This window comes from Triturus cristatus, chromosome 9 (assembly GCF_964204655.1).
Source record: "Triturus cristatus chromosome 9, aTriCri1.1, whole genome shotgun sequence".
In the NCBI taxonomy this organism is placed as follows: Eukaryota; Metazoa; Chordata; class Amphibia; order Caudata; family Salamandridae; genus Triturus; species Triturus cristatus.
Window position 1 is genome coordinate 760751549 of NC_140592.1, and position 21781 is coordinate 760773329.

Here is a 21781-nt window from a genome sequence, read left to right on the forward strand (position 1 = left end):
GGAATCAGTCACACACTTGTGAGGAGTGGTAGTTGCTGAATGGGTGTAGATGTCATAAATTCAGATTTATGTCTATTGGTCCTTGTAAGAAGAGGTTGTTTTACATGGATGGATAAAACTTTGCTGCACTCGCACTGGGTTTCTGCCTTCTTTAGATTCTGGGGATAGGTATGTTTCTGGCAGTGTTGTAAGGATACCAAACAAGGGGCCAGGTGTACAAAGAATGGATTTGGTGAAACTGGATACAAATTCCACACCAACCTTTACCAAATCCAGTCGGTTTTTGTGAACTGAGCTATGTATTATTAGGTCAGCTCACAAATCGCAATTCGGCCTACCTCATAAATGTTAATGAGGTAGGTCTCAAATTGTGACCCACTACGAATCGCGGCCATCACAAGGATGGTGGCCTGTTGAGGTCAGCAGACCAACATGTCTGTGATTGCTTTTAAATAAAACGTTTTTTTGTAAATGTAACTGGTTATCCTTAAGGAAAACGGGAGCGCCTAAGAGAAAAAAAAGATAAGCGTAAGTAATATTATTTAAGTGTCGGCAGTGGTCCACGGGACCATTACCTACTCTTAAAAAATGGTTTTGTCAACATTCACAAAGGGGAAGGGGCCACTTTAAGGAGGTGGTAAAATATTAATATTTTGTGACCGGATTTCGGTGGCAAAACATTAATACACTCCATACTGAATCTGTATTTAAATGGGGTGCCCTAGAGACGCCCTTTCAAATACCAATCCGGTATTTGGTCACAAATACAAATTGCAATTCAGTAACATGACACTGAATCCCAATTTGTATTTCCTATATACAAAAAAGGGATTTTTGCTGTCATTATCAGCCCGTATCTGCAAATTGGACCGTTTGCAAAGCCAAAGATGCTTGGTACATCTATCCCAAAATCCCAAAATTTTTGAAAATAGGAAGACTATGTAAGTAATTGAGCAGTATCCATAACAATTGCTTTGCATCATCCTTTTAGCCGGATATCTCACTTTTCGAAAGGATAAAATGTCCTTATTACCTTTATTGCTTTCCCAGTGAAGAGTGACCCAGTGGCACCACTCTTAAAACTCCTAGTCTGGTTCAACCGAATAAGGCCTTTGTGGTACTGCAGAGCAATGCGCGCTGTCACTCCTGAACCGGTAGGACTTCTGTCAACCTAATTTAAAAAGAGGACAAACAAGTTCCAGTTTTGAAGTAATTGTTCTATTTATCAGCAGTAGCAATTGCAGTCCTTAAGACAATATCATTGGAACCGGAAATGACAGTGTCCTCACACTGGTAATGTTTCCGAATAATAAACAATGTTCTAAAAGTCAAGATAAAACACAGTAAATGGATGACAGGAAGAGAGAGCAAAAAAAATAGTCCAGAAGCGAAATACAATATAGCACCACAAAATAGCATCAATTACATGTGTCAAAGATTTTCCCAAAAAAGAATTGTGTCTTAACATGTTGAAATCCATTTTAATTAACAGCACCTTCCAACCTACAGCTACAAAACCCTTTTATGTAATTGTGACAGTCTGTGACCAAGCTTCACGTAGTGAGAGCAATTATGCATTTACGTTCCTTCCACCTGCTTTGACTCTGCTCATAAATGTCTTCGCCATACGTCACCCCTCAGTTTCCTAGAAATATTCTGCAAGCTGAGAAGTTGAAGTTTGTACTCCGTGTAATGTTGCAGGGTCCTACTTCAATAATAAACACCAGGCATGAGGAGGTAACAACTATATATATCTTTATTCCACTACAGCGGGAGAGCGACGGGTAAAGACGCGACCTCGCGGTCTTATTCTCGTTCGCGCATGCGCAAATCACCGCATTGCCGCCGTCCTCGCGCGCTACGTCACCACGCAACGCACGAGATCTCGAGCGCAACACTACATATCTCCCTCCTTTTATTTAAACAAAGAATTTGGGGTCCATAAAATCCCTTGGGTTGCTTAGCTTCCCTCTAGTTCAAAGTCTCGGAAGTGGTTGGGTCTTACCACCACTCTGCCCGCTCCAGTGCGCCTTACCGGAGTGGAGAAATCTTCTTGGGTACCTTCTTCTGCAGGGCTCCCCCCTTTGTCTCTTGGTGTGTCCAGTTCCTCTCTCCTCGGGGTCATACTCTCCTCTCCACGCTGTTCCTCTGTCTCAGGTGTTACTTGCTATCCATGCTCCTCGCTACTCTCTTCTGCTCGCCTGTCCCTTTCTACAGCTGCGTTACTTCCTTCCTTTTCTCTTGGGTTTATGTCTTGTTGTGTTCTTTCACTCTCCTCTGGGGGCCATTGTAGGATCTTGTTACATTTGGACATGTGGTCTTGGGACCACACGTTCCCATCACTGAGCAATGCTGCCCTATCGTACACTTCTTTCACTTGTAGAGGTAGGCTGTATTTGCTGTCTCCTTTCCTTTTCCGTAATCTGACTCTCACCCATTCCCCTCTCTCCAGGGTTGTTGCCTTCACTTTTCTCATCTGATTGTAGTATTCTGTATATATCCTCTGGGCCTTCTCTAGATTGTGCTGTACTACTGCCGGAGACCATTTACTAGTTATCGTTTTTTCTCTCCATGTTACATTGTCTTTGGTGAATGGATGTCTTCCTCTCAAAATTTGGAAAGGGCTATACCCCGTGCCTGTGGGGGTGATACGGTATGCCCATATCATGTTCTGTATCTCCTTCTCCCAATCTTTGCCCATCATGATGGCTGCTTGGATGGATCCCATGATGACTCTATTAAATCGTTCCACCTGTCCATTACTCGACGGATGATACACAGAGGTGTGTTGTAATTTGATTCCAGTCCTCTCTGCATACTTGTACCACTTTTCCGATGTGAATTGCGGTCCATTATCGCTCAGGATGGTTCTCGGGATACCTTCCCTGAGGAAAACTGAAGTTAAGAACCTAATCACTGCCTCCGCATCCATTACTTCCTGGACATGTGTCAGGAATCCCCTCCCGCACATGGATTCCCTCCCACGATGCCACTTCCGTGAACCTGGTGCGCTTGGAGGAGAGCGGACTACAACTCCCAGAATTCCCTCCGGCAACAATTGCCTTTTGCCACTCAAGAGTTCTGGTTACATAACACCAAGGGAAACGCCTAGTTTTCCTGTTATGCAACTCAAAAGTCATGGTTATACAACGCCGAGAGTACTACTTAAGGAGAAGATCACTGGGACTCGGCGTCGGATATTCTGATCTTTGCCGGAGTACCTGGTTGAGGTACACGGACCCGTTGGTGAGTTGAGCGGCGGAAGGAACATTCTAAGGAGCGGAGGAGAGGTGCTGGCGTGTGCTTCCTGCCCGTGTCCTGTCCCGTTCTGAGAGCCGTATTCAACGTCATTGGGCACAGGTCCCGTTGGTAGAGCCGAAGCTCCCAACGGCCTGACAATTTGGAGAAAACGAGGTTGGTGCGAGCCGAAGCTCCCAACCCTCATTCCTTGGGTAAACACACGCTTAGAGCTAAGACGCTATCCAGGAGGTGTTTCCGCGTCTTAGCCATCGACACTCGTAGGAGAACTGGGATAGGTAGAGCGGCTGCTCCCATCCATTCTCTGCGCCACCTTGGGTATCATCACTTAAACCCGGATACAAGAGACGCACACCATGAGGTGTTCCCAGCGTCTTTGTGTTGTGGCAGCACTCTGGGGGATACTGGTAGAGCGGCTGTTCCCAGGTGGTAGAGAGCCCGGCCGGGTGACTCCCACGTGCCCCCCGTAGATTCCACAACCTTGGAACTACCCTTCACAGCGGTCGAGTGGCATTGTCGGCCACTGCTTAGCACTGTGCCCTCCGTTGGAGCATACCGGGTCCGGTGTGCATGCGGAGGACGGTTAGACGAGCTGTGAATGGGTATCGTACTTTAACTGGTGATTCCAGTACCGGTATTCTTTGTTGTCTGTAGTTGTTTATCTGTTTATTAAATCATCCTTAAACCTCCATTTCTCTGGTCCGTCGTCTGTTTGTCCCAACCCCGAGAAAGCCAGGACGTTACATAATATCCGACCTCTTCCACAACTATCTCCTGGTTGGGCGAACGACATGGCCACGATTGAGGATGTGTTGGCCGTCTTAGCCGCGATGCAAATCGAGCTCACCGCTTCCAGACAGGAAACAGCAGACGTTAAGGCTAGAATGGACGCTCGGCAGAACGATCCGCTACAGGCAGGTGCCTCTCACACGGCCACGGCTCCTGCGGTTGTGGTAGAGATGCCCGTAGCCATTCCTTTGGCGACACCAGAGAGGTACAGCGGAGACCCCAACACAGTGCAGGTATTCCTCACTCAAGTAGCACTGCATCTGTCCTGCAAACCAAAGGCCTTTCCTACCAGCCAAGCCAGAGTGGCCTTTCTGATCTCGTATCTTGCTGGGAACGCGGCGCAATGGGCAGTCCCACTGGTGAGCAGGGACGACCCTATCCTATGTGATTGGGGAGCCTTCTGCGAGGAATTCTTGAAGGTGTTTGATCGAAGGGCGGACTCGTATACTGCCGATCGAGAGATGTTGGAGCTGAGGCAAGGCAACAATGATCTGGTGCAGTACCTTAATGCTTTTCGAAGGTTAGTGGCCGAAACCAAGTGCCCCATAGCCAAACAAACCGCGCTGTTTCACCAGGGCTTGAGCGAAGAGCTCAAAGATGTGGTAGCACAAATCGACCCCCAACCCAAGACATGTGAAGGCTTGATCAACCTGGTGCTACGGCTGGACCATAGATTGAACGAAAGAAAGGGCGATCACAAGAGGAAAGGGAAAGCGCTGCCATCGTATGTTTCAATGGGTGGCCCTGAGACCAACTCCTCCACCAGGACGGAACCCATGGACATAGGAGCTAAAAGGGCGAGCCTTACAGCCACTGAAAAAGAATCACGCCGCAAGCAAGGCCTTTGCCTTTACTGCGGGAAAAAGGGGCACTATGTACGCGAGTGTCCAGCCAAGCCAAAAACCTCACGATACCGAGCGAACAAAACGGTGACAGCAGTGGTGGAAGCACCGGCGGAAAACTGAGGGACTCCGGGTCTAGGGAAGGGGCATCTTGGAGTCACACCCACATCCCTTCCATGTTGAGCCCGAATCAAAAAGGGCGATGACATTTGTTTATTACCTTACACGTAGGAGTGCAGGACCAGTGGATACCTGTGGTAGCCATGATTGATTCAGGAGCCACGGGCATGTTCATGGACTACAATGAAGCACGGAGACTGGGTCTCACTCTCCTTCCCAAACAGATACCAGAGGAGGTGTATGCAGTGGATGGGAGAAGTCTGGTGACCGGACCTATCGGACAGCACACAGGAGAAATACCGGTGAGGTTCGGAAAACTGCATAACGAACGTATCGATTTTAGCATAATCAGAGCCCCGCAGTACGGGGTCATATTGGGTCTACCCTGGCTCCAAAAACATAACCCAACGGTGGATTGGCCTACGCATCACATTGAGATGACTTCCCCGTTTTGTGAACAATGGTGCGGCATGCGGCAGGACCCCCACGAACGTGAGGTAGGCGAAGGTCACACGGTCGCCACGGCAGCAGAAAAGGACGTAAAGCTGCCCAGAGTGTATCACAGTTTCGGGGACGTCTTCGATGAAATCCGAGCGGAGGTGCTCCCTCCACATAGACCGTTCGACTGCCAAATCGACCTGGTTCCGGGGGCTAGCGTTCCCAGCGGCAGACTGTATGCGCTCACAGAACCCGAAAACGTACATCTACGGGGATATTTGGATAAGTTACTAGGGCTGGGGTTCATCAGGCCGTCAAAATCCCCTGCCGCATCGCCTCTCTTTTTCATTCCGAAAGCGAATGGCGAATTGAGGGCCTGCGTGGACTTTAGGGCCTTGAACGCGATAACCATAAAAAACCAGTACCCCCTGCCTCTCATAAGCGTTCTCCTGGAACAGGTAAAAAAGGCCCAAATATACACAAAGCTTGATCTCAAGGGGGCATACCATCTTGTGCGCATGAGGGACGGCGACGAATGGAAAACCGCCTTTAAGACCAGGTTCGGGCTCTTTGAGTACCTCGTCATGCCGTTCGGACTATGCAATGCCCCTGCCGCCTTCCAATACTTCCTCAATGAGGTGTTCCGGGAGGTATTGGATATCTACGTGGTCGTTTACATAGACGACATACTCATCTACTCCAACTCAGAGGAAGAACACGTACAGCACGTATCCGCAGTTCTCAAAAAACTGAGGGAAAACATGCTATACTGCAAACTCAGCAAATGTGACTTCCACGTCACATCAGTGGAATTCCTTGGGGTGATGCTGAGCCCCAACGGACAGGAGATGGCGGAACGCAAGATCAGAGCGGTGGAGGAGTGGCCGGTGCCCCGAGGAGTAAAGGAAGTCCAGAGCTTCATAGGCTTCGCCAACTTTTATAGGCGTTTTATTGAGGGGTTTTCAGGCTTGGTTGCCCCGATCACGCAACTACTAAGGAAGTCTCAGGAGTTCGTGTGGGGACCGGAAGCACAAAAAGCATTTGTGGCCCTCAAGAAGGCCTTCAGCACCGCCCCGGTGCTAGCTCACTCGAATCCGGAATTACCCTATGTGGTAGAAGCAGACGCCTCTGATGTGGCGCTGGGTGCCATTCTATCTCAGAGGAATGAGATGTCGGGTTTGCTCCATCCTGTGGCGTACATGTCTCGTAAATTGAACGACGCGGAACGCAATTACCATATTGCGGAGAAGGAACTACTCGCAATAAAGGACGCATTTGCTGAGTGGAGGCATTTGTTAATGGGGGCCAGACACGTGGTTACAGTGTATACGGACCACAGAAACCTCCAGTTTCTGACGGCGGCGCGGCATTTGTCTCCTCGTCAAATGAGGTGGATGATCTTTTTCTCCGGTTTCAATTTCCACATCACATACCGACCCGGTACGGAGAACAGGAAAGCGGACGCGCTTTCGAGGCAATCGAATGGCAGGGATCCGCAGCCGGTTGTCGAACATTCCATCATCCCTCCAGGAGTTGTGATAGGGGTGATTCAACCACAGACGTTCCTCAGGGGGGTCCAGAAGGGGACCCATACCTTCATGTGGTGGAGGTGGCTTCGCAGTCACAAGGAGTGGCAGATGAAGGACGGGATTCCGGTGAAAGGACGATGTATGTTGTTACCCACGCCTAGGCTTCGAAAACAGGCCTTCACCTGGTGCCACGTGTCTCCCTGTGCCGGCCATCTGGGTGTCGAAAAGACGGTAGCGAGCCTAGGACGGCAGTTCTGGTGGCCTGCCATGAGAACAGACGTCCGGAATTGGTGTTCATCATGTACCGTTTGCGCATCCATGAAATCGGACCACAGAAGATCGCAAGGACTCCTCCAACCCCTTCCTACACCGACCAAACCCTGGGAAAACATATCCTTAGACTTCATGGTCGGGCTACCAAAGGATCAAGGAAAGACGGCCATACTGGTGGTGGTGGACTATCTCACGAAGATGGGGCACTTCCTCGCTTGCAAACAGGTACCTTCGGCAGGAGAGCTGGCGTCGTTGTTATTGAAGAATGTAGTGAGACTACATGGCCTACCCAACGTGATCGTGTCGGACAGGGGGTCTCAGTTCACGTCGCCCTTCTGGAAAACTTGGTGTTCGGCGTTACACGTCAAGTCTGCCATGTCCACGAGTTATCACCCGCAGACGGACGGCCAGACGGAGCGCCTGAACCAGTCGCTCAAACAATATCTACGTTGTTTTGTAGAGCAAGGGAAGGATGAGTGGGTGGACCTACTTTGGATCGCGGAAATCGCGTACAACAACGCCACACATTGTTCCACCAAGGCTTCCCCTTTTTATAGTAACTACGGCCATCATCCCCGGTTCTTGCCGTTTCTGCACCCGGTCAGGGAAGACAGATTGCCGACAACAGCCAAGAGGGTGGCCCGCATCAAGGAGGCCTTGATGAGTTCTCGAGTTGCCCTGGAGGGGGCTAAGGCCACATATAAAGCCTTTTCTGATAGGAGGAGAAGGCCTGGACCGGTCTACAAACCTGGAGATTACGTCTGGGTCTCTACACAGCACATGAGATTCAAGAAAAGTAGCGTGTTCCATCCCCGCTTCATGGGCCCATATAGGATCCTTTGATGCATCAGCCCAGTGAATGTGAAAGTGTGCCTGCCCCAGTCCCTGCGGATCCATCCCGTGTTCCACGTTTCCCTCTTGAAACCCGCGAACGCGGTGAGGCCTCGTACGCCGGTGTCGGTGACTGTGGATTCGGAAGTGGAGTACGAGGTGGCTGGTATCTTGGATTCCAAGTGGCGCAGGGGCAAACTATGGTATCTGGTGGCATGGAAGGGGTACGGACCCGAGGAGCAGTCATGGGAACCTGCGGCGGGGGTTCACGCTCCTCGTCTGGTATCGTCGTTCCATCGTCGATATCCTTCCTGTGCTGGTCCTGATGGGGGGCGCTGATGGGAGGGGGATGTACTGTCAGGAATCCCCTCCCGCACATGGATTCCCTCCCACGATGCCACTTCCGTGAACCTGGTGCGCTTGGAGGAGAGCGGACTACAACTCCCAGAATTCCCTCCGGCAACAATTGCCTTTTGCCACTCAAGAGTTCTGGTTACATAACACCAAGGGAAACGTCTAGTTTTCCTGTTATGCAACTCAAAAGTCATGGTTATACAACGCCGAGAGTACTACTTAAGGAGAAGATCACTGGGACTCGGCGTCGGATATTCTGATCTTTGCCGGAGTACCTGGTTGAGGTACACGGACCCGTTGGTGAGTTGAGCGGCGGAAGGAACATTCTAAGGAGCGGAGGAGAGGTGCTGGCGTGTGCTTCCTGCCCGTGTCCTGTCCCGTTCTGAGAGCCGTATTCAACGTCATTGGGCACAGGTCCCGTTGGTAGAGCCGAAGCTCCCAACGGCCTGACAATTTGGAGAAAACGAGGTTGGTGCGAGCCGAAGCTCCCAACCCTCGTTCCTTGGGTAAACACACGCTTAGAGCTAAGACGCTATCCAGGAGGTGTTTCCGCGTCTTAGCCATCGACACTCGTAGGAGAACTGGGATAGGTAGAGCGGCTGCTCCCATCCATTCTCTGCGCCACCTTGGGTATCATCACTTAAACCCGGATACAAGAGACGCACACCAGGAGGTGTTCCCAGCGTCTTTGTGTTGTGGCAGCACTCTGGGGGATACTGGTAGAGCGGCTGTTCCCAGGTGGTAGAGAGCCCGGCCGGGTGACTCCCACGTGCCCCCCGTAGATTCCACAACCTTGGAACTACCCTTCACAGCGGTCGAGTGGCATTGTCGGCCACTGCTTAGCACTGTGCCCTCCGTTGGAGCATACCGGGTCCGGTGTGCATGCGGAGGACGGTTAGACGAGCTGTGAATGGGTATCGTACTTTAACTGGTGATTCCAGTACCGGTATTCTTTGTTGTCTGTAGTTGTTTATCTGTTTATTAAATCATCCTTAAACCTCCATTTCTCTGGTCCGTCGTCTGTTTGTCCCAACCCCGAGAAAGCCAGGACGTTACAACATGTATCTCCGGCCATTTCGAGTACTTGTCGACAAGAACGCACAGGTATTTGGGCGTTCCTTGGTTGTCCAGCACAGGTCCTAGAATGTCCACTGATACTTCTTCCCACGGGTCATTCGGTAGTGTGAATTTCCCCAATGCCGGTCTTAAGGGATTCAGTGTCTTGTCTGCTCTTTGGCATTGGTCGCATTCTCTTACATGTCTCTCCACCTGGATATCCATTCCGGGCCACCAGTACATGTGCTTCGCTCTCATCTTGGTTTTCACTATTCCTAGATGTCCTTCGTGCAATAGCGCGACCAGTCTTGATACTAACGCTGCCGGGGGAATAACTTTATCACCTCTGTACAGAAAAATCCCTTTGTCTCCCACTGACAGCTCCTCTCTAACTTCATAGATTTTCCTGAGCGCCTCTCGCAACAGTCTTTTCTCGGGCCATCCATGTATTATGTGCTCTTTGACCTCCCTAATCTCTCTGTCGTCCTTGTACGCTTGGGTCCACTCTTGATTACTTATCACTCTTTCTGGGTCTTCCATCACCGCTACCATCTCTTCCTCTTCTGTTGCTGGGTTGGGGGCTTCTTCCATCGCCGCCGCTCTACTGAGGTAATCTGCTACTTTGTTTCGTGTCCCGGGTATGTACTCCATATCATACCTGTATTCTAGTAACTTAGTGTCATCTTGGCGATGCGCGGTGTGGCACTTGCATGCCCACTCGAGGTGAGTACTTTGACTAACGGCTTGTGATCAGTTTTGAGTTTAAACCTCGTGCCCCACAGGAATTGGCGGAACCTTCCCATGGCCCACACCACCACTAACATCTCCTTCTCGATTACACTATATTTCTGTTCTGTGGGTAATAATGATCTTGATGCGAAACTGAGGGTCTCCGTCGTTCCTTCTCTCCTCTCCTGTATGAGGACTGCACCTAATCCTTTCTCGCTGGCATCCGTCGTCAATATCGATAGTCCAAGCGGGTCGTATCCCTGCAGTGGTACGGCTTGGCTAATGTCATTTTTCAATGCCTCAAATTCTTTTTGTGTTTCTTCTGTCCACTTGAACGCTGGTTTGTCCCTTATCAACTGTCTCAGGTGGTGGGTCTTGGTGGCAAAGTGTTGCCCGAATTTGCTATAATATTCTGCCATCCCTAGGAAGGATCTCACCTCTTCTTTGTTGGATGGAGCCATAGCATTGCAGATCGCTTTCACATTTGCGCGTTTAGGCGTGATGCCCTGTCCTCCTATTTCATGTCCCAAATATGTGACAGACGTCATTCCTAGTCGGCACTTCTCCCATTCTGCGGTCAGGCCGTTAGTTTCCAGCACACGAAGTACCTTATGTAGCTTCTTATCATGGTCTTTCCTGTCTGTCCCCATCACCAGTACGTCATCCTGGAAATACTGAATGCCCTCGATGTCCTTGAAGAGACGATGCATTAATTTCTGGAACACCGCCGCTGCTGAAGCGAGACCAAAAGGCATTCTGCGGAATTGATAGCAGCCGAAGGGTGTTATAAAGGATGTCAGTTTCCGGCTTGTTGGATGTAGATCTATCTGGTGATATGCCGAAGTGAGGTCGATAGTGGAAAACCACTTTACCCCCTTCGTTTTGGACAACATTTCTTCGATGCGCGGCAATGGGAATTTCTCCACTACTAGGCACTTGTTCAGTTCTCGAGGGTCCACACACAGGCGGACTTTGCCATTGGGTTTCATGGCTACTACCAAGGGGGCCAACCATTCCGAGCTGTCTATGGGCTCTATTATTCCATTTTCTTCTAGTCTGCGTAGCTCCAATTGTACAGCTTCTTTTATGGCTAGAGGCACGTTGCGGACTTTGTGTGATACCGGCCTTGCGTTCTCCTTGAGTACGATCTTGTGTGTGAATTTCTCTAATTTGCCAACTTTCCCTCCAAATACTTTCAGGAATTTGCTCTTCATTTCTTCCAGTTCCGGCCAGCTCCCAGAAGCTGTCATGAGCACTTGCGTGTCCCCTCCTGGGTCTAACTTGACCCCTAGGTCCCCTTGATCCATCCATCCTAGGACGGATGGGCCCTTCTCTTCTACATATAGTTTGCACTCCGCACTTATTCCCTTAAATTCGAAGTTCAACTTCCTGTATCCCACCATGGGAATGGGTTCACCTGTGTACAACACTGGTCGTATATCCGGTGGTTCTAGCCTTGATCCCAAGCTGGGCTCGAATTCTTCTTTCCCCACTGCTCTTTGGACGATGGTGTATGGGGATCCAGAGTCTACTAAAATCTTGATTCTCACACCTCCTATTACCATGTCGCATTGTGGTTTGCGGGAGCGCTTGCCCTCGATGCCTAGCACTTGCTCGTCCACACATAATACACCATCTTCCTCATCTTGTTCTTCTTCTTCCTCCTGTTGGTCTTGCATCACGTACTTCACCATTGGTCTCTTCATTTTCCGCCGACAAACCTTTTCGTAGTGACCCATTATGCCGCAGAACATACATTTCGCTCGGAACGCTTGGCAGCGTTTGTCCTGGGCTGCATGCGCTTGACTTCCGCACCTGTAGCACGTCGTAATGTTGTCTCTATTCTGCTTCCATGTTTGTCCCGGTTTCCCTTTCCACTTACTTTGTCCTCTTCATTCGGGCGGCATGGTTTTACTCCTTCCCTGTGGTTCAGCGTCGTCCACCTTGTTCACCATGGTCTTCTGGGGGGTCTCCCTTTTTGCTGTGTCAGCACACTTTTTCGACATTTCCGCCTTTTTTACCATGGCAATTACTTCTTTCAGTGATGCCTCACTGTTTGTCCACAACTTGTCTTGCACTGTCTTGTTGGTGGTGTGCATAAATATTTGATCTTTTATGAACTCGTCATTCAGGACTCCGTACTTGCACGTCACCGCCAACTTCCTCAACGCTGCCACGCTGTCATGCCCCGCGGTCATGCCTGGAGACGCGGAAGGTATTTAAGGAGCATTGAGGGCTTCTAACGCTGCTTAGCGTTCTAGTTGTTAGCCCGTTTCCGTCTCGTCATTGTATTGCCTGACTTCCTGTTTGATAGAGTTTCCTGTTTCCGGTTCATAGGTCGTGGTTTCGCGGACTGTACGAGCCGTGTTGTTCCTTGTTCCAGTGTTTGTGTTTGTATTTCCCGGAGTTGTTGGGGGACAACCCTCTGGTCCATTTGCCCTGCTGCAGTCGCCCACGGTTCAGAAGCCTCTGTCAAGTAAGGCCTCGGTGTTGGTAGCTTGGTGCTACTCACGGGGCGGTTCTTTGTTTAGCTCCTTGTTTTGGTATTTTTGTGCTTGGTTTACTCGAATCCTGCGGTTAAGGATTCTCCCTGACTCTTCTGGCCAGAGTTATATTGTTTATTTGAAACTCTTCAGTTCCGTTCGCATTTCCTTACCCCCCACATTAGGCAGGAGAAACTAGCGTGGACCTTTGGGGTTGTGCCATAGGTTACAGTGGTGCTTCATAAATAACACGGTAACCTTCAGTCATTGCAGGGGAATATTTGGGAGATAGTTGTTCACGCACATTCCTTATATTCTTTTTCATCCATATTCCCTGCAGCTTTTCGTTGTCATACTCACCTCAGATTATCTGTGGACACACAAAGAGACTAGCATTCCGCCTATTCACACTCATCAGAAGATAGGGGTAAGCGCCACCATCACAGTTATAGATTGATGGTTCAGGAACGTAGTGAACATTGGTTGTAATCATTGTGTATTCACATAGGGGTCTGGACGTCTACAATAAGATACATGCTGAGAATTCCCTAAGTCAAAAACAGCGTGGTAGGTGTATCTTCACTCACACAAGGTTAGACCGGAAAAGGGGATATTAATGCACATTAACGAAGTGTCTTTGTCTTACAGCTGTGAAGTTCTGCCTGTTACCTAGAAGTGGTCCACCGTACGATCTGCCTTTTTTCCCCCGCCTACCCTTGTTTTGTTTCCCTGTTTTCCCTAGCGTCCTTCCTGGCTCTAGAGTCTGATAGAGCAGAAGGGGCGTGGGGGACGACAGAGGACTTCTCTTCAGGATTCCTGGCGCTCCTGCGGAACAGAACCACTGATCCTTACAGAACGCTAAGCCTGAAATTGATAGTTCTGCCCGAGCGCCATGGACCTGGGAGCAGTCACTCTTGCCGATTTAGCTGGCATGTTGGGTAATTTACAGGCGGAGACACAGGCTTTGTCTACCAGACTCGACTCTCTGCAGCACGGGCACGAGCCAGGAGCTGCTGGGGGGCGAGTCGAAACCGCGCCCTCCGTGATCCATGTCACTACCCCTACCTCCATCCCTTTGGCCCCTCCTGAGAGATTCTCGGGGGATGCTTCCAGGTGCGGGGCTTTCCTCAGTCACTGCCAGCTGCATTTTTCGTGTAAAGCCTCTTGCTTTCCCACGGATCAAGCCCGTGTAGCCTTTCTAGTGTCTTACCTCAGTGGAGCAACCGCAGATTGGGCTATACCCTTGATAGATCGCGATGATCCCCTCTTATATAATTACTCTGCCTTTACCGGGGAATTTCGTAAACTATTCGACAGGCATACATACACCCATTCAGCTGACACTGAATTGTTAGCTTTGAGACAGGGTAACCAGGATTTGGTGGTTTACATTACCTCCTTTCAGAGATTAGTGGTCGAGGCCAATTGGCCCGAGGAAAAACGGAGCACTTTATTTTATAGAGGGCTCCGCGATGATCTAAAGGATGCCCTCTCTCAAATTGTGGACTTGCCCTCTGTCTGTACTGAGCTGATAGATTTAGTGGTTAGGATCGAACATCGCCTCCAAGAACGAAAACTTGAAAAAGGAAAGGGTGAACCACGTTTTGTGCCTGCTAAGGAGAAGAGAGTGGAAGCTGTGAAGGGTACAGATGACAGCGAGCCTATGCAGATAGGGTTAGTGAGAGGGCCGTTGTCAGCGGAGGAGAGGCAAAGGAGGAGAACGAATCGGCTCTGTTTATATTGTGGAAAGGCTGGTCATTTCCTAAGGACATGCCCAATCAAACCCAATACATTCAAGAGTTCGGGAAACTAGAAAGCCGGGGTTTCGTGGAGACGGGAGCCTTGGGCAGTTCTGGTCTAACAGTCTCCTCTACTGAACATGACATTACACCTATCCCTCACCTCTATGTATCAACCTATCTCTCTGTAGAAAATCTTGGCATTCACGTATCCACCATGATTGATTCAGGGGCTTCTGGGAATTTCATGGATGAGGAATGGGCAAGGAGTAATCTAATCCCCTGTGTCGTGAAAGACGTTTCCACCAAGGTCTTTACGATAGATGGGAGCTCGCTTGTCTCGGGGCCAGTGACTCATAAGACAGTTAATCTCCATATGCACATACAACCTGATCATCACGAGGTCCTTGAATTTGACTTAATTCGGTCGCCGCAAATACCTGTTCTCCTAGGCATTCCATGGTTACACACGCATAACCCCATTATTGACTGGAAAGAAGCGACCCTCACGTTCCGCCCACATACACACAGTAAGGCTCAAGTGGCAGTGATCCAGCATCCGCGTGAGATTGAAGTGGCCAACCCTGTACCCGAATTACCTGCTTGTTATGAAGACTTGTACACAGTTTTTGATCCCAGGGAAGCAGAGATTCTTCCTCCGCATAGGGTATATGACTGCAGAATAGACCTTGAGACTGGAGCCAGGATTCCGTGCAGTAGAGTCTATGCCCTTACGGAGAAGGAGAACCTGTATCTCAGGGAATACTTGGATGAAATGTTGGAGAAGGGGTTTATTAGACCGTCTAGATCACCTGCCTCTTCAGCCCTGTTTTTCATTCCTAAGCGTGAGGGGGGCTTGCGGTGTTGTATTGACTATAGGAGACTGAATACTATCACCATCAAAAACCGTTATCCCTTGCCTCTGATCGCTTCCCTCCTTGACAGAATACGCAACGCCAGGTATTTTACTAAACTAGATCTGCGGGGCGCCTACCATTTGGTACGGGTCAAGGAGGGAGACGAATGGAAAACGGCCTTCTGCACGAAATACGGATTATTTGAGTATTTAGTGATGCCCTTTGGGCTTTGTAACGCTCCAGCAGCATTTCAATTCTTCATCAATAAAGTGCTCTGGGATATGCTGGACGTTCATGTCATCGCGTACATTGATGACTTACTGATCTATTCCTCTTCTCTGTCTGAACATATGGGTCATGTCCGAAAGGTGTTAGAACGTTTGCGTGATAATAATCTGTACTGCAAACTGGAAAAATGCTCCTTCCATACGCAAGAAGTGCCCTTTTTGGGATTTATTGTCACGCCCCAAGGACTCCGTATGGATCCCATCAAGGTCAAAGCAGTCCTTTCGTGGCCGGCGCCTGGTTCGGTCAAAGAGCTTCAAAGGTTTTTAGGGTTCGCCAATTTTTATAGGCGTTTTGTTCAGAATTTCTCGGAATTGGCACTTCTTCTCACTGCGCTATTGCGGAAGGGGAGTTTGTATGTATGGTCTGCTGCAGCTGAGTCCTCGTTTCAGCGCATGAAAAAGGCCTTCACATGTGCTCCTGTCTTACGACATCCTGATCCGGCCTTGCCCTTTGTGGTGGAGGCGGACGCCTCGCAGGTGGCAGTAGGAGGGGACCTGAGTCAAACAGATCCAGAGAGTGGCGAGTGTCATCCTGTAGCTTATTTCTCTCATAAATTCACTCCGGCTGAATACAACTATGCTGTGGGTGATAAAGAATTATTGGCGATAAAAAAGGTCTTTGAGGAGTGGAGGCAATATCTACTGGGAGCCAGGTTTCCTGTTGTTGTCTATACAGATCATCGCAACCTTCAATACCTTAAGACAACCAAGGCATTGTCCATGAGACAACTTCGCTGGTCTCAATTCTTTTGTGAATATGAATTCACTATACAGTTCCGTCCAGGATCTAGAAATGGCAAAGCAGATGCCCTATCCCGGCTGGGGTTTCAACATGTAGAGAATCCGGTTGAAGCTCCATCTATCATCCCCGAGAAACACATCATAGGAGGTGTGATCACCGGAGCTGTATTTCAGGATCGCGTTAGGGAGAGTCAGCTCTCGGCGAACATGCGGGCCATTGTAGGGTCGCATGAGACTCGCACGGTGGATGGGATTGTTTGCGTTCAGGGAGGTGTAGTATTACCTACATTTGATTTGCAAGCCCAGGTACTAGATTGGTATCATTCACATCCCCTGTCAGGGCATCCCGGAATAAAGAAAACCACTAAGACCATACGGGAAAGGTTTTGGTGGCCAACCATGTTGCGCGACATAGAACACTACGTGAAGACGTGTCATGTTTGTGCCCAAACCAAAAGTTCCCATCAGAAACCCGTGGGTCTTCTCCTGCCTCTTGCCTCTCCTCCGGGTCCCTGGCATACGGTCTCCCTAGATCTTATAGTGGACCTACCAGTAACGAAGAAATCGAATAACACCTTGCTGGTAGTTGTGGATCATTTCACTAAGACTGCACACTTCATCCCTTTACCTGGTCTACCCAAAGCCTCAGAATTGGCCTCTATTTTCTTACAGCACATTGTCCGCCTCCATGGCTTGCCTTCGGTTCTGATCTCAGATAGAGGGGCTCAATTTGTATCTCGGTTTTGGAAATACTTATGTGCTCTACTACGGATTGATGTGCGACTATCTTCTAGCCATCATCCGCAGTCAGATGGCCAGACCGAGAGGGTCAATCAGTGTTTTGAGCAATATGTAAGGAATCAAGCTTTGCACTCCTTGGATGACTGGGACGAGTGGGTATGGTTGGCAGAAATATCGTATAATAACAGTCCACATACATCCACCACTATGACACCTTTTTTTTGTTCCCACGGTTTCCATCCGAAGTTGTTGCCTGTGGGGGTCTCGATTGACTGCCCTACCCCCGCTGTCACTGATCTAGTACTGAAATTACAGAGCCTACACGTTAAGACATTGGAGGAGCTAGACATGGCCAAAACACGATATAAAGAGGGGGCTGATTTGCACAGGAGGTTGGAACCGATCTATGCTCCAGGGGATAAGGTGTGGCTTTCCACAAAGAACATTACACTCAAGGGTCCTCGCAAGTTTACTCCCAGATACATCGGTCCCTACACTGTCCTTAAAGTGGTCAATCCAGTGGCGGTGAAGCTCGAGTTACCTGCTTCGTTTAGGATTCATCCGGTTTTCCATGTGTCCTTGATAAAACCTGTTGAACCTGGCACAAGTCTCCCTAGAGCACCCGCTCCTGTCCTTGTTTCCGACACAGAGGAATATGAAGTTGAGGACATTGTGGACTCGCGCACCCGGGGACGTTCTCTCCAATATCTGTTGCATTGGAAAGGGTATGGGGTGGAGGAACGCACATGGGAATACGCTCGTGATGTACATGCCCCCCGGTTGGTACGGCAGTTCCATCATCGGTACCCTGACAAACCCAAACCCAGGGGAGAGTTTCTTAGGGGGAGTGTGCTGTCATGCCCCGCGGTCATGCCTGGAGACGCGGAAGGTATTTAAGGAGCATTGAGGGCTTCTAACGCTGCTTAGCGTTCTAGTTGTTAGCCCGTTTCCGTCTCGTCGTTGTATTGCCTGACTTCCTGTTTGATAGAGTTTCCTGTTTCCGGTTCAGAGGTCGTGGTTTCGCGGACTGTACGAGCCGTGTTGTTCCTTGTGCGGCAGTGTTTGTATTTCCCGGAGTTGTTGGGGGACAACCCTCTGGTCCATTTGCCCTGCTGCAGTCGCCCACGGTTCAGAAGCCTCTGTCAAGTAAGGCCTCGGTGTTGGTAGCTTGGTGCTACTCACGGGGCGGTTCTTTGTTTAGCTCCTTGTTTTGGTATTTTTGTGCTTGGTTTACTCGAATCCTGCGGTTAAGGATTCTCCCTGACTCTTCTGGCCAGAGTTATATTGTTTATTTGAAACTCTTCAGTTCCGTTCGCATTTCCTTACCCCCCACATTAGGCAGGAGAAACTAGCGTGGACCTTTGGGGTTGTGCCATAGGTTACAGTGGTGCTTCATAAATAACACGGTAACCTTCAGTCATTGCAGGGGAATATTTGGGAGATAGTTGTTCACACACATTCCTTATATTCTTTTTCATCCATATTCCCTGCAGCTTTTCGTTGTCATACTCACCTCAGATTATCTGTGGACACACAAAGAGACTAGCATTCCGCCTATTCACACTCATCAGAAGATAGGGGTAAGCGCCACCATCACAGTTATAGATTGATGGTTCAGGAACGTAGTGAACATTGGTTGTAATCATTGTGTATTCACATAGGGGTCTGGACGTCTACAATAAGATACATGCTGAGAATTCCCTAAGTCAAAAACAGCGTGGTAGGTGTATCTTCACTCACACAAGGTTAGACCGGAAAAGGGGATATTAATGCACATTAACGAAGTGTCTTTGTCTTACAGCTGTGAAGTTCTGCCTGTTACCTAGAAGTGGTCCACCGTACGATCTGCCTTTTTTCCCCCGCCTACCCTTGTTTTGTTTCCCTGTTTTCCCTAGCGTCCTTCCTGGCTCTAGAGTCTGATAGAGCAGAAGGGGCGTGGGGGACGACAGAGGACTTCTCTTCAGGATTCCTGGCGCTCCTGCGGAACAGAACCACTGATCCTTACACACATAATCATCTATGGATTCGCCGATTTCTTGTTTCCTTTGCTGGAAATTATACTGGTCAATGGAAATGCACACCGCAGGACGGTAGTGGGTGTTGAGATCTTCTATGGCGTGCTTGAATACGTCATCATCTGCGTTCGGCTTGGGTGCGGGTACCAGATTCTGAAAGACCCTTATGCTTTCCGGGCCTAGATTGTGCAGGAGGATCCTTTTCTTCCTCGCGCTGGGGAAGGCCTCCCCATTTTCATCTTCCAGGGCTGCAATATAGTTCTTGAAGTACTCTCTCCAATCCTCCCATTTCATTGGAGGTTCTCCTGGGCTCGGCAGGAACGGGATTGGCGTCGTCAGTGAAGACGCTTGCGTGCTCATCGTGGCGCGTCCTTCTGGTACCGGCCCTGGGCCTCTCGGACTGCCTGGCGCGTCTGCGCTCTCACCTTGCGCTTGATCTTGTCGGGGTTCTCCTGCTCCCCTGTCTCTGCGTGCTGCTGCTTCCGCCAGGGTCCCTTTGGATTGGAGATGTTCTTCGTCGTTTATATTGCTCTCTGCCCCACTCCTGGTACTTCACCTTGTGGTTGGCTTCTGTCCCTTCTTGCCGCCTCTGCCACGCTCTCCTGCCGTGTTGTGCTCCTTGGTGGTGGTTTTTCCTCCTGTGGTCCTCTGTGGTGCCTTCCCGGCTGGTCAGTGCTTCTTGGTGGGGTGACTAAGTTCTCATTTGTTTTTTCACCACCTTTTTTTTCCCACCAAAATCCCATCCTCGTCGCCACTGTAATGTTGCAGGGTCCTACTTCAATAATAAACACCAGGCACGAGGAGGTAACAACTATATATATCTTTATTCCACTACAGCGGGAGAGCGCCGGGGAAAGACGCGGCCTTGCAGTCTTATTCTCGTTCGCGCATGCGCAAATCATCGCATTGCCGCCGTCCTCGCGCGCTACGTCACCAAGCAACGCGCGAGAACTCGAGCGCAGCACTACACTCCGCTCTTAATTCTGCCTGCAGCAGGAGCTTACAAGCCATTGAAGGGACTCTTAGCAACCCATCGAAATAAAGCGTTCAAAAAAATTAAGAGAATTATTATTTACGATTTTTCTCCCAAGGGGTGTCAGTGTGCTTTACAGTTAACAAGATAAACATGATGCGTTACAAAATCAGATAAAAACACAAAACATAGACAAATGGGATAGACTGTACTTCATATGTTGGTGGAAGAGAAACAAATTAGTCGAACATTTAGGTGAGGATTGAATGGTAGAGTTTCAATTTTTTTCGTTATGGCACAATGTTTTCCTGGCATCTCGGGTTCTCATAGAGGGAGTTTCTCACTGAGGGAGCATCCCCAGAAAACAATTTTGTTGGAGACCAGTGGGGTTTGAATCTTTTTTATTTCAGTGAAAGAACTTCTTCACTTATGAGGTTTCAACTACTTTAGAAGTGTTTTGGGCAGAATGATGATATGCTTGGTGTTGTCTGCAGGCTCTAAAAGTAAAGTTGGCATGTAAGCATAATGTAATTTCAACTTAAATCCTGCATTCAGGAATAGTCAGTAAAGATCTCTCAATTATGGAGTTACATGGTCATTCTTTTTGGAGCTAGCGTAAAATGTGGCCACTTAGCAGAGCAAATCTTTCACAAGTGAAAAGGAGTTTTTGGAAGCTGTCATAAAAAGGGTCTTTCTCTGATCTATTTTGACAATGGCTTTAATTTCACGACAAAAGGCAGATTGTTTTAATATTGCCTTAGAGCCCGACATACCAGGCTCTTCCGGCCATTAAAGGCCCGCTCCAGCGTTAAACAAGGTAGCAAGTCTTTAATGGCCGGTAGAGCCCGCTACGGAGGGCTCTCAGGCTATTAGAACATTTTGCCTCTAGAGGGCAGAATGTTCTAATTTGTAAAACAAAGGCCTTACAGAGCCCAAAGGGGTTGAAATTCCCTCGGGCACCAGAAGGCCTTTTGTTAAACATTGGAATGTTGATGTCCTGGCTTTTACAGGTCATTAGAAGCACGAAGCACGAATTTCTTTTCAATGGAGCGCTCAACATTCGAATGTTCTAATAAAGCTTTGACATTTTGTTAAGGTTTAGAGTGAGACTTTGGCTTATTTTACTGTGCGCTAAATATATGCTTTCATGGAGAGGTTTGAATATGACCCAAAAACCAAGAGAATACACTTCTTGGGCCAATTTGGGAGAAAAGCTATCCATTGTTTTAGTTCCCAAATCCAGTTTGTGTAAAGTTTTATTTGGTGTTCTCTGGCATTAAGAATGAATGCAGACCATTTCTGGGTTTAACATGAAGACATTGGACGACTTCCATTTTAGAATAATTTTACACTCTTTTAGAGTGGTGCTGTTGAAGAAATTGATATAACAAAAGGCAAAGGTTAAAGGGACATTATAGTTAGGTGAAAATGTCAGTCTAAACAAACTTTTAAACTAAAAAAAATCACTGAAATTCAACAGTTATAATTATTTCCAGTAACTGCAACTCACGCCCCCGCCATGCACAGTGTTGTGATCAATGATGTAATTTCAGTTGTCATCAATAATGTTATAAATGATGTCACAGAACATGTCATGAGTGTTGTAATATATGAGGTCATAAGCTGCGCATGGAGATGTGCAAGTTATAGTTAGTTGAAATAACTATAACTGTAGATTTTCCATGTTTTTTAGTTCAAAACGTCACACTTAAAGTGACATTTTCTC

At 48.7% G+C, this 21781-nt stretch overlaps 1 protein-coding gene across 1 annotated transcript in view; it reads right to left on the reverse strand.

Moving 5' to 3' along the window:
* The window catches only part of L3HYPDH (trans-L-3-hydroxyproline dehydratase), a 67952-nt gene that overhangs the window by 18351 nt on the left and 27820 nt on the right, over positions 1-21781 (reverse strand). Inside the window, exon 4 of the mRNA XM_085626096.1 lies at positions 1034-1171. Within this exon, the coding sequence (XP_085482222.1) occupies positions 1034-1171 (138 nt within the window). The remainder of the gene's footprint in view (positions 1-1033; positions 1172-21781) is intronic.